We start from the raw sequence: 13766 nt of genomic DNA on the forward strand, positions 1-13766 counted from the left end.
GCATGAAAGATTGTTGAAAACTTTTTTACCTGATTAATAATGTAGCAAAAACAAAAACTGTGGAAACTGTTTTCGATCCATAGTTGAACGACTACACTCTTGATTCTAGATACTACTTTTGTCTTAGGAGAATTTTGCTGCCATCTGCTATTATTAACTGTATACTTTTACACAGTTACCACCCACTTCACTACCAGCAAAAGTCACATCTCAGAATGGTCACTGAGTACTAATATAATACTTTTTGTTTCCTGCACAGCCTCAAACAAACAGCACGAGAAACAGCATAGTCACCAGTCCCAAAGGCAACATCCCCTCTGCTGCACTGGTATGCAGCTCTATGTGTTTCTGTCTGTCCAAAACATTTCTAGCTGTGTGTGTGTGTGTGTGTGTGTGTGTGTGTGTGTGTGTGTGTGTGTGTGTGTGTGTGTGTGTGTGTGTGTGTGTGTGTGTGTGTGTGTGTGTGCGCGCGAGAGAGAGAGAGAGAGACAGTCAAAGAGAGACTGAGAAAGGGGGAGATGTGTATGGTTTTGGTAAAAAAAAAGAAAAAAGAAAAGCTCTATGGGTTGTTGCTATGATTTTGTGTGTTATTCTAAGTTTTCAATCACTTTTAAAGTAACAGCTCAATAATTTTGCTTTTTAACTCATTTCCCTTTCTTGCCAAGAGAGTACAGTTAGGTCCAATCCCAGTAACAAACCCCTTAAAATAAAACAAATACTGACACAGGTTGTACTTACTGGAATTATTCTTTGTGTTCATTCTTTGTAAAGGTGTCCATGCATGTGCTGCTGTAAAAACATGATTCTAGGAGGATCCAGATACAAGCATACATAACCCAAAAGGCACAAAAAGAAACAGTGAGAGTCACTACCCATTGGGGTGCTCGCTTGAGAACTACTAATGGATCCATTTAGGGTTTTTATTTTCTTTTTTAACTGGCTGGTTAATGCATAATAAAATAACCTTGTTGCTGTGGTTGTAGCCACACATCAAGAAGCTTTGTATTGGGTTGTTTCTTGATTTGCAAACCTCTGGGATGGGTCTATACAAGTCAAAAACTTTTCCAGGCATAAATTTGGCAAATCATCCTTTCAAGATGATATGCTTCTATGTATTTGGACCATTTTCAGAGCATTTGCTGTTAAGCAGTCATCTATGGTTGATGAAAATATAGCCGGTGGCAAGTGAAGATTTTTGTTTTTATGCTTGCAGTCACAGCTCAAGAAATTTCTGCATTCCATCAGTTCTACTTTAATGTCCCCAGGACAGTAGAACTGAGAGTCCCACTGGGGAACCAATGCATGGTCCACATCTCTGTAATTGTTTAAAAATCTAAAAACACTAGGAGAATGCACCTGGTCTCACTTCCAATCAAAACCACTTTAAAAGGCTTACAGCCAGGAGGCTGTGAAGCGTTGCACTTTTCAACCAAAAACTGAAGAAAACTGATTAAAATTTGCATCAATTTGAAACAAAAGTTGACATTTATGGTACCTATGTCAACTTGTTAAGGCTGTGTGTGCGAGCAGGCAGGGATGAGGACCCAAATGCAGGACTCGTGGAGACAAAATTGCAACTCGAAACCACAGATTTATTGCTGGCAAAGAACAAAAACTAAACCATGAAAGCACTAACTGGAACACACAGGCAAAATCTGAGGGTACAACGCAACAGGGAACAAAGGAAAACACAGGGCTTATATACACAGAGGCGTAATCAGGGAATGGGAAACAGGAGGGAGACACAGCTGGGAGAGATTAGGGCTAACGAGACAGAGGGAACTAAAACTAGATTCACTGCACATAAGGCATAGACCTTCAAAGTAAAACAGGAAACAAGAGAAACTAAAACACACTGGAACACGGGACTATCAAAATAAAAAAGGAAACATAGCCAGACGTACACTGTGACAACACGAGCAAGTGAGCTAGAAGGGACACTTGAGAGAGGGAGTGAGACATGAGGGGCTGAAGAAAAACATACATGGATACACATGACAGAGCAAGGGAAACATGTAAACAGGAAGGAGAGACGAGACACAAGGACACACAAACAGAGGAACACAGGACAAAGACACAAGGGGAACCCAATAGAAAAGAAACTAAACTGATCGTAAACAAACTCATTAATGTAATAAGAATGACCTCAGAACTAACCAGTAAACTTAAATTACAAAAATTACTTTTTGACAATAAATGCACCTAACAATAAGTTATAAACAGCTTTGGTAGATAAAATTCTTTGGGATGCATTGTTTTGGTCTTTCCATGATGAAGTTAACCTGACTTAGTCTTTTAAAATTTTCTACACCACTTACTGTATATGTGTGGCAGAATCACATACATGTAGTACACTACCATACATTGAAAGTTATTGTATACAAGATTAATAACTGCATTTATTTAAATTATAATGAAATGAATGGGATTAAAGTGATCACTTTGATGAGGGAGAGATTGCATGCGACAGAGAATTTAGTTATCATTCACAATTGTGGATTTATTGGGAATTTAAGGTCATCATTTACCATGAACTCTTTCCAATCTTTAACGTACTATTCAGAATTTTTACCATCTTTCCATGTGTTACTCACATCCTACGCTGTGCTTATCTTTCTCTTATGTCTCTCAACCTTTTTTTGCCATCATGAAACACCTTCACTTGTTTCCACAACTTCTTTCTGTTTTCTCCCCTCTCTTTCTCTCCATTCTTCCTCCAGGAACCTCAGACTACTGTTATCCATAATCCAGTAGATGGGATCAAGGTACATCCTCCTCCCTTTTGTCCACATATTATTTTCTTATACTGGTTTTCATTTGTCATTGTCGTCCCTACATTGTTTCTCTAGCCATGTGGGCTAAACTGTATTTTTCAGGGTTTTTGAAGTTTCTTTAATAAATGTGCGCATCTCTTTGTATATTTATGCATGTGGGAGACAGAGAGAGTGTGAGTTGCTTGAGTCCTGTGAGGTGTTTCTTTGTCTTATGGTCCCCTACTGTGTTTAGATCAGTGGAGCTCAATGGTTCTGCCACTGGCTTAGCAATCTTCATATGTCAACTAGAGTGCTACCAGAGTAACCACCATACCACCACTGTACAACCTATGTGTAACAATGGCTAAGAAATGTGTGTCTCTGTCCATTTATGCTAAGACAGCTCAGTCCATTGTGTCGGAGTGATGCAAAGTCAAATGCTTGGCTTTGTATACTTGGTATACGTGGTGTGGAGGTTTTGTAGATTTTAATGAAGAAATTTGAGCGTGTTGTGAATATGTGTGCATGCATTTATGGATGTGTAAAAAAACACATTTATTTTTATTAATTTTATTAATTATTTATGTGAATTTTTTGTAATCAGGTTTCTGTACTTTGCAGGAATCATCTGATAGCAGCAACACAACTATTGAGGATGAAGATGTGAAAGGTAGGCCTCATACATGCAAAGACTGACTTTATTAAAAATCTCATAGCAATACAAGGCCCCCTTTTACTCTTAGACAGCGTCTTTGTGTAGCACATCACAAAATCTATGTAGTTATTGTATCAAATATTCATTTTATGTGGAAGATTTAAACATCTAAAATTATGGAATTTCCTCACTTATATCATTTCGACTGAAGAAGTGTAGTTCAATTACCTTGGAGAATAAATTAGCAATTAGAGTCACAGGAACCCATGATACAATAATATGTCAATAAGGGATTTTGATACATTAAAAGGCAATGTATCAATCACATAACTCATCACCCTGGTATTTGTGTTTCTATATATATATTTGTCATTTGTCTTTTTTTTATTTGTGTTTTGTTGTGTAGTTGTAGCCTCTCATATTTATATTGTGAAACAAAAAACAAGGAGCACAAGAGTCCAGATCAAACCAAAAACAGGTCAACACAAAACAAGACTATTCATGAGTCCACAGTAAAGTCTGGGGGTCGACCCGAAGGTCGACAACACAAGAGCCAAAACAGTTCAGGGGGCCGACCGTGCACACGGCAACGGCGACGGGCAAACAGTTCTGGGGGCCGACCGTGCACACGGCAACGGCGGCGGCGCAGGCAAAACCAATCAGGAGGCCGACCACTTGGAAGGTCCTCTAATGATCTAATGATCCTCTAATCGCCTGAGCCAAGGTGTGAAACTGGTTGTGGGTCCCAAAATCTCAGGAATTCGCATGATAAGGTGGGGCCAGGTTTCACAATGAACTCACCCGAAACTCTGGCTGATTGGGACCCACACCCAGTTTCACACCTTGGCTCAGGCGATTAGAGGATCATCAGGGGGTCCTTTTGTCCCTCTGTGGGGGGTTACTCCCACTAGGTTTATATCTGGGACTCTCCACCATTTGACCTTAGAACTGAAGAAGCTTCTCGAATGAGAGGTGAAACGTCTTCAAGCAACTTAAAGAAGTCCAGACGCTTTTCTTTGCAAGCTCCTTTGACAATAAATGAGGATCCAATCGCAGGCAGTAGTGGAGGAGTGAAGGTGGTTTATTGAACACAATGCGCCAGTGGAAAAACGGAAACTGTCACGGCGGGGTGCGCCGATGTGTGTGGAAACAGGACCCAAAAGCAGATGACGACGAGGAGTAGTAAGGTTTTAACAGAAAGGTGTGGCTTTATTAGATGACGGCAGAAGTAAACCAGGAAACCAAAGTAAACTGACAAGACACTAAGAAACAAAATACTAAAACAGTACTGAGACCAAAACCTAAACTATGACTGTGGTGGAAAATAACAAGCAAAGACCATGACTAAGACTAATAATACATAACAGACGAAAACCGTAACTAAGACTGAGGTCAAATAAACAGACGACCCGACAATGGCATGCAGAAAACAAAGGGCTTAAATACATACATGAGGTGATCAGGGGAAGTGGAGACACATGGGGGAACAGCTGACTGACATAAACCTAATGGCAGGACCAGGAGAGGAAAGCTAAATACAATGAACAAAGAACACATGACACTGTCAGAATAAAACAGGAAACACTAAAACTAGACATGACAACACAAACTTAACAAACCTAATGCGTGATGAATAATACAAGAACCCAAAACATAGAAAACCAGAGGAACAATAAACAATAACTGCCCAAACTAAAGACAGATAGGAAATGACACAAAACTAATCACATAACAAAATGAGACAAATACAAACATGAACTCAGAGCGCTGGGTCAGAGACCCAGCCTGTGACAGAAACAGAGATCACACTAAACTATACTGGAGACAACTAAACTACTGAATACAAACCGGAACTCAAACATGAAGCAAGGTGGACGACGGTACAAGATGGTGACGGCAGGGGACACACGGATGAAACATGGTGGAATACACAGACGGACCAGCAACTACAAAGACAGAAGACGCGACTAAAATGCACACAGAGAAACACAGGGAGATCACTTTGTGTGATCCACAGGGAGGTGGGGGACACAGCTGGGAGTAATCAACGAGACGAGACAAGAGGTAAAACTGAACACACTCACATGAGACGCAGACCTTCGCAATAAAACAGGAACAAGAAACCATCACACAAAGACGCAGACTCGACACTGAGAGACAGACAGAAAATGACACATGGAACTAAACTAAACCTGCAAAAACATGACAACTCAAAATACTGGGTCAAACTGACCCAGAACCGTGACAATAACAGACTACAAGAAACAGAAGAAAAGCACATGATCTGTCACCCCAGATGATACACAGAAGTCTATATCTAGATAGACGATTCTGAATTTAGTAAGTGGAAGAGAATGGATGGATGGTTGAATGGATGGATACAAATGACTCTGCAGGAAACAAGATTGCAAGGGACTTAATCTAGGCAGCTACTTGAACATACTAGCTAGGAAACTCCAAACAGACAGGAAACACAGCTAGAGGAAGATCACAACAAGTGACAGGAGGAAACTAAGGGCTTAAATACACATTAGGTAATGAGGGAGATGGAACACACCAGGAAACACAAGTGAACTAAACTGACTAACTAGACAGGGGGTGCAAAACCAAACGCAACACAAACGGGACAAAGGATCATGAAAATAAGACAAGAAACAAATAGAGACAGAGATCATAAGATAAACAGAGACATGGTTCCATGCATGAGTGGGGCCCAGAAAGGAATTGGCAGGAACACCAGAGGGGTAAAACACCAGTTCCTGGTAAATAGCAGTCAAATGCAAGAGGCTGCGAGACGAGACTGACTAACCTGTGCATTGCCTGGATTGACTACAAGAAAGCCTGTGACTCAGTGCCTCATACATGGATCCTGGAATGCTTATAACTGCACAGAATCAACAGGATCCTAATAGCCTTTGTCAGGAATTAAATGGGGATGTGGCAAACAACACTGGAGGCCAACTTCAAGCCAATAGCACAAGTTGCCATCAAGTGCAGGATTTACTTATGTTTAGGTTTTTGTATATATATATATATATGTATATATATACATATATACATATATATATATATATATATATATATATATATATATATATATATATATATATATATATATATATATATATATATATGTGTGTGTATATATATATATATATATGTGTGTGTATATATATATATATATATATATATATATGTGTGTATATGTATATGTGTGTATATATATGTATATATATGTATATAAGTACACAAATATTATTATTGTTATGATTTAGAAGGTAAATAGCAGCAAGGTGCTTAATTCTGCACTTACTGCTTCTGCAATTGGCTTATTTTCTAATATATATATATATATATATATGGGTGGCACGGTGGTTAGCACTGTTGCCGCACAGCAAGAAGGTCCTGAGTTCAATTCCACCATCAGGCCGGGGTCTTTCTGTGTGGAGTTTGCATGTTCTCCCTGTGTTTGCGTGGGTTCTCTCCGGGTACTCCGGCTTCCTCCCACGGTCCAAAGACATGCAGCTTGTGGGGATAGGTTAATTGGATAATCCAAATTGCCACTAGGTGTGAATGTGCGAGTAAATGTGAGTGTGAATGGTTGTCTGTCCTGTTAAGGTTCAAAATTGAGGAGGGAGAGTACAAACCACCCATGGTCCAGAAGGTCTTGGTCAAACAATGATTTTAATGAATACACACGTGTGGGAAGAACACTCTGTACGCCGACAGCAAGTGATCTCCGACTTAATCAAAGCATAAACAGATATTTTATAGCATCAGGGTTTGATTTACTGACGCCCCTTCATGCGTCACAGATACATTTTATACATAGATCAGATCAACACCACAATGACTTTTAACCCAGAAGATCATCTTCTATTTTCATGGCTGGTACTTTCCGTTCTTGTCTTAAAGTGAATTGTTCCTCTTTCTTGCCGAGACATGACTAATCTCTCCTCTAAATAAATCTAACTCGTGTGTGTGTGTGTTGACCCCACATGCTCTTTGTGTCACCTCTTCACCTACTAACTGTCTGTGTCTCGTCCTCAAATGCTCTTTCTCAATTCACCTGTTGCACTTCTGACCTTTCACTAGACCAGAGGCTCACTGAGACTATGTGTATGTCTTCTACTAAATAAATGTTTTAACCAAGAACCTCTACTTAAACCTTAATATGAAATGACCTGATATATAAGTGTTTTGTAAGCATGTATTGCAATTCCTTCTATGGCTCCAAGTCACTTGCACAATAGATTGTCCGGACATCGCGCCGAACAAAGCTTCCAACCCCCAATTAATTGACCGAGCTCCAACTCTTTAATAAGCACAGATATGCATTGTGTATAAAATAGTCATAACTGCACCTGAAATACAAGGTCAACATAATAACTGTATGCATAACATCTTAAGGCCTTCTTAAAGCTATCTGTTACATTGTTAAAGCCTCGTCTTAGCCTGCTGCTCAAAATAACTTTCACTTCTGCAAAACTCTCCAAGCCTGTTTCCTGTCCTGTTACTTTTAGCCTTTCTGAAAGACACACACTGTTCAACCCCTGCTCCACAGTCCCTATGTGTTAGCCCTGCGACAGACTGGCGACCTGTCCAGGGTGTACCCTGCCTCTCGCCCTATGACAGCTGGGATAGGCTCCAGCGCCCCCCGCGACCCTGAAAAGGATAAGCGGAAGCGAATGGATGGATGGCTATATATATATATATATGTATATATATATATATATATATGTTATGTTTTGTTGTTCATCTGAGATATAAGTATATTTTTGAAAACAGCAGTAACATTTGCATGTTGCTAATTTTTCATGAGTATTGATATAGACAATAAACTGGGGTTTTGGGGTGCAGAGCTGAATTTTTGATAAACAGAGGCACAAAGCAAAATTAAAAACAGAGAGGTGGAGAGACTGAAAGAGGCGGGGAAGAGAGAGAGAGAGAGAGAGAGAGAGAGAGAGAGAGAGAGAGAGAGAGAGAGAGAGAGAGAGAGAGAGAGAGAGAGAGAGAGAGAGAGAGAGAGAGAGAGAGAGGGAGGGAGGGAGGGAGGAAGAGGGACAATTAGAGCAAGCTAAGCCTTCCTCTCAGTGTAGGGAGGAAGCGAGGGGAAAGGGACACAGTAAATCTCATCTGAAGAGCTGGGACAAGAATAGCTTGATGAGCTCAAGCAGCCTCACATGCAAACAAGAGATATGATGGATGGTAGCGAGCAATTCATCGCCTTTACAGAGCAGTTGGAAGCATTTTAAAAAATGGGGGATATGTAGGGGAGGATCTAAGTAGTGAAGTAGTTTTTATGTTTAGCAGCATGAAGGAGTTTTCACTTGTAACCTCAGATGAGAAAGCGATGACTGATAACATTTACAATGAATAGCAAGCTCATAGGTAAGTGTGAACTGATTTGCATTCAAATTTTCAGTGTCATGAGCCGAGTTTTGCATCCGTACATTGGAACATTAGTACACTGTAGCTTCACAGTGAAGCCGAAATGTCACTTGGGATACAATCAGATTTTCTCACACTTTTTGTTTCTTCTCTGCAGCTCGCAAACAGGAAATCATAAAGATCACAGAGCAGCTTATTGAAGCTGTCAACAATGGAGACTTTGAGGCCTACGCGTAAGTCCAATGCACATCCTTCTGGTTCCATAAAAGATTTTTTAAACAGCTGCTGCAAGAGTACAATTTTAGCTCTTTAAGTGGACATTAAAGCTCTCCATCAACCACAGAGAACCATTAATCTGATTGACATAAAAACATGTTGTATTAAAAGATTAAAGAGTAATTGTAGTCATTGTTTTATCCTCTCTTCCCCTCTCTACCTGCCGTATAATTAAGAGTAATGCTTCTGACGTAGAGTGGGGAGGGGTGGTTAAAGTGTACCTAGAGTGATGGAAACCCATTTCCACAAAGAAAGGTGACACAGATTAAAATGTATGCATGAGTTTAAAGAAGCAATTATATTATAAGCAAAAACAATACAACAGTTACTCACAGAGCTCAAAAATAAGTCTGAGTTACTTTGAGTAAGATTTGTAATTCTAAATTGGAAGTGGAACTACAAAGACATAGTAATTGTATGTCATACTGAGTCACATTCAAAAGATAGTAATATAAAATTTCAAAAAATTACAACCATGATCAGTTTAGGTAAGTTTATGTAACACAGGGAAGTCAAAAGTGCAATTTGAACTACTGCCTCAAAAATATACATTTGCAAGTCAGAAATCGAGACTAAAAGTCTGGGTTAAATTTAGGATGTCAAAACATGCTGTATTTTACAAGACTCTAAGTTAAACTTACCATCTTTAGTAGAATAAGCTTATTCCCTTATTCACAAGGAGTCACATCAGCAGGAAATTTGTTTTGGCAGATTTTTTACATTGGCTGCCTATCCTGATGCAACCCTAGAAGGATTTGTGTCTCCCGCAGGACTGAACCAAGAAACTTTTGCTTGTTAGGTGACTGTTTAAACCACTAAACTGTGGAGTATGAACTACTAAATTCACAATCTTTAGTAATTAGTTCAAAATTGAAAGTGAGATTGTTTTTTTGTTTTTTAATTTAAAATTTAAACTGAATTAAATATTTGACTTGCTCAGTCACAGTTATAAGATTCAGCTGAAGTCATGATACACAATGAGAAAAATTAAATACTAAATTAAATTTACACAACATCCATCCATCTTCTTCTGCTTTATCCGGAGCCGGGTCGCTGGGGCAGCAACCTAAGCAGAGAAGCCCAGACCTCCCTCTCTCCCCAGCCACCTCCTCTAGCTTATCCGGGGGAACACCAAGGCTTTCCCAGGCCAGCAGAGAGATATAATCTCTCCAGCGTGTCCTGGGGGTGCCCCGGGGCCTCCTCCCAGTGGGACATGTCCGGAACACCTCACCCAGGAGGACGATCTGATATCCTCGTGTTGGCGTTGTTCCCTCGTCATCATAAATAATGTTGTTCCAGGTTCAACATTGCAAGTGACCAATCATCTTCTCCTGACGTCATCCGCGACCTCAAAAAAAACGCCTTCAAAAATCGGGAAACCGCCTCTGTAAGGACAATATGTATAATGCTTACTGTTTATTAAAGAAAAGTATCCTGAAATTCAAAGAATTCAAGTTCCTGGATTGCCGGACAGAAGTGGTTTCTCTTCTCGCAAATGAAGTAGATTTTTTTATGGCTGTATTTTTCAAAGGCACAAAAGGGGGACGTCACAACAATGTGATTGGTCACTTGCAATGTTGAACCTGGAACAACATTTATTATGATGATGTGAGAACAACACGGACACGAGGATATCAGATCATCCCACCCAGGAGGCGCCCAGGAGGCATCCTTGTCAGATGTCAGAACCACCTCAGCAGGCTCCTTTTGATGTGGAGGAGCAGCGGCTCTACTCTGAGCCCCTCTTGGATGGCTGAACTTCTCACCCTATCTCTAAGGGAGATAGGCGCAGAAATGAGCTTCGGAGGAAGCTCATTTCCGCCGCTTGTATCCGCAATCTCATTCTTTCGGTCACTACCCACATCTCGTGGCCATAGGTGAGGATAGGGACGTAGATTGACCGGTAAATTGAGAGCTTCACTTTTACACTCAGCTCTCTCTTCACCATGACGGACCGGTGCAGCGTCCGCATCACTGCGGCCGCAGTACCAATCCATCTGTCGATCTCCGGCTCCCTTCTCCCATCACTTGTGAACAAGACCCCGAGATACTTGAACTCCTCCACTTGGGGCAGGAACTCATCCCCGACCCTGAGTGGGCACTCCACCCTTTTCCAGCTGAGAACCATGGCCTCAGGGACACAGTCGACACAGTCGAATGCCTTCTCCAAGTCCACAAAACGCATGTAGACTGGTTGGGCAAACTCCCATGCGCCCTCAAGTATCCTTGAGAGGATAAAGAGCTGGTCCAGTGTTCCGCGACCAGGACGAAAACCGCATTGTTCCTCCTGTATCTGAGGTTCACTAGCGGACAAATTCTCCTTTCCAGCACCCTGGCATAGACTTCTATTTCAGTCAGTTTACACAACATATTGTCTACAAATAAATCTTTTTCTTAGGATTGCATAGACAATCCTAAGAAAAAGATTTACTTGGAATCTACAATACTTTGGTATATAGAAGGTTATAGAAGAACTAAACTCAGAATCACAGCTTTATTTGCTTGTAAACAGGTGATGAAAAAAAGCCAAAATGGTAACAAGGCAGGGCTAGAACTGACTGACACATAAAATGACAGACAAGAGGGAAATGCCAGAAAACATCTTGATGATCTCCAAGACTTTTGGTTAATTCCTCCATGGACTGATAATACAAAAGTATAACTTTTTGAAAGGTGTATGTCTCATTACATCTAGCATTTCAGAATAGGAACATCATATCAACAGTAAAATATAGTGGTGAAAGTGTGATGTCTGGGGCTGTTTTTCTGCCTCGGGACCTGTAAGACTTGCTATGGTAAATGGAACTGTGAATTCTGCTGTCTACCAAAATATCCTTATCAGAATGTCCATTCATCTGTTCATGACCTCGAGCCGAAGCACACCTAGGTTCTGGAGCAGGACAATGATCCAAAATGCACCAGCAAATCCACCTCTAAATGGTTTCGGAAAAACAAAATGAACTCTTTGGAGTGGCCCAGTCAAAGTTCTGACCTGAATCTGATTGAGATGCTGTGGAATGACCTTTAAAAGGTGGTTCATGTTCAAAAACCCTCCAATGTGGCTGAATGACAACAATTCCACCAAGATATGCGGGCCAAAATTGCTCCACAGTGCTGTAAAGGACTCATTGGCAATCATAACAAATGCTTGATTGCAGTTGTTGCTGCTGAGGGTGGCCCACCCAGTTATTAGGTTTAGCGGGAAGTCACTTTTTCACACAGGGCCATGTAGGTTTGGGTTTTTTTTGCCTTCATAATAAACAACGTCATTTAGAAACTGCATTTTGCGGTTACTTGTGTTATCTTTGTCTAAATAATTAAATTAGTTTGATGATCTGAAACATTTAAGTCTGACAAACATACAAAAATAGGAAATAAGGAAGGGGCAAACACTTTTTTACACCATTTTATATACTAAGGAGGAGACACAGTTGAACAGAATCCACCTGACAGAGCAGCTGCAAAACTGAGCGTCACACACACATGATAAAGGGAACTAAGATAAAAAAAAAACTTACTCGCTGCAGTGAAAAAAAAAAGATTCTCCAGCGTCCATATGATAGTGCCAAGAAATTAAACTGTAAGTGATGTATATTGTTATTAGTGAAATATAATGTAGGATAAAATGAAATGAGATAAGAAATACTGGAAAGGGTTTAAATTAAGAGGTTAAAGGTTTTCCATTTAGTATTTTGTGACAATGATTGTTGTTTTTATCGCTATATTTATTATTATTATTATTATTATTATTGTTATTCGAAGTGTGACTCTAACATTTGATCCCATTTCATGAGGGAGGAGCATGATAGAGCAAAATTATAAGCTCTATAATATCTTTACTAATTGTGTATACATTGTTTAATATTGTTACAGTTTGGAAGGTGCATCATAAATGCATAAATGAAAAGAAACTACTGTATTAACAAACCTGGGTGCAGTTGTGAGATGGTCTGTAATGGTTGTTACTTAGTAAGCAAGAATTTTGACATGCTAAGTCAGAACTATGAAACAGTAACTGTAACTGCTTAAACAGACGTGGGCAGAATTTTAGGTTTCCTTGTCAGTGTTATAAATTTTTTTTAAATGTTTTAACTATGAGATATATAGCATTGCTAAAATATTGTTACAGAACTGTTTAAATTATTCCGTGCGTCATTTGTGTAAAAATATATCTTGACTAACAGGAAGATCTGCGACCCTGGTCTGACCTCATTTGAACCTGAGGGGCTGGGAAATCTGGTGGAGGGAATGGACTTCCACAGATTTTACTTTGACAATCGTAAGACTAGTTCAATCTACTACTGATGTTTTGAAAATGTAAAATATATGATACATCTATATTTAATATTCATCGCTAAGTGGACTATTTGTCTCCCATCAGTCCTCTCAAAGAACAGCAAACCTATCCACACCACCATCCTTAACCCCCATGTGCATATAATTGGGGACGATGCTGCCTGCATCGCCTACATCCGCCTGACGCAGTTCGTGGATGGCCAGGGCCGTCCTCGCTCAAGCCAATCTGAAGAGACCAGGGTATGGCACCGCAGGGACAGCCGGTGGCAAAATGTCCACTTCCACTGCTCAGGAGCTCCTTCTGCCCCGCTGCAGGGGTGAGGTAGGACAACAATAGCATTCACGCAGACGATGAACATTTATAAAAATGTGTTTTCACTCAATCATTCGGGGTT

At 40.2% G+C, this 13766-nt stretch overlaps 1 protein-coding gene across 3 annotated transcripts in view; it reads left to right on the top strand.

Annotated features, from left to right (window-relative positions):
• Positions 1 to 13766, top strand: part of camk2b2 (calcium/calmodulin-dependent protein kinase (CaM kinase) II beta 2) — a 66257-nt gene that overhangs the window by 47372 nt on the left and 5119 nt on the right. For 2 of the 3 annotated variants that reach the window (XM_085464702.1, XM_085464703.1), the window contains exons 15-20: positions 260 to 328; positions 2721 to 2765; positions 3375 to 3423; positions 8957 to 9032; positions 13260 to 13354; positions 13457 to 13693. In XM_085464702.1, the coding sequence (XP_085320828.1) occupies positions 260 to 328; positions 2721 to 2765; positions 3375 to 3423; positions 8957 to 9032; positions 13260 to 13354; positions 13457 to 13692 (570 nt within the window). In that variant the 3' untranslated portion in view covers position 13693. The remainder of the gene's footprint in view (positions 1 to 259; positions 329 to 2720; positions 2766 to 3374; positions 3424 to 8956; positions 9033 to 13259; positions 13355 to 13456; positions 13694 to 13766) is intronic. The other variant, XM_085464704.1, reaches the window with a different exon arrangement.

This window comes from Copadichromis virginalis, linkage group LG7 (assembly GCF_057382275.1).
Source record: "Copadichromis virginalis isolate Kocher_CV1m ecotype Utaka linkage group LG7, C_Virginalis_male_GT1.1, whole genome shotgun sequence".
Taxonomy (NCBI): Eukaryota; Metazoa; Chordata; class Actinopteri; order Cichliformes; family Cichlidae; genus Copadichromis; species Copadichromis virginalis.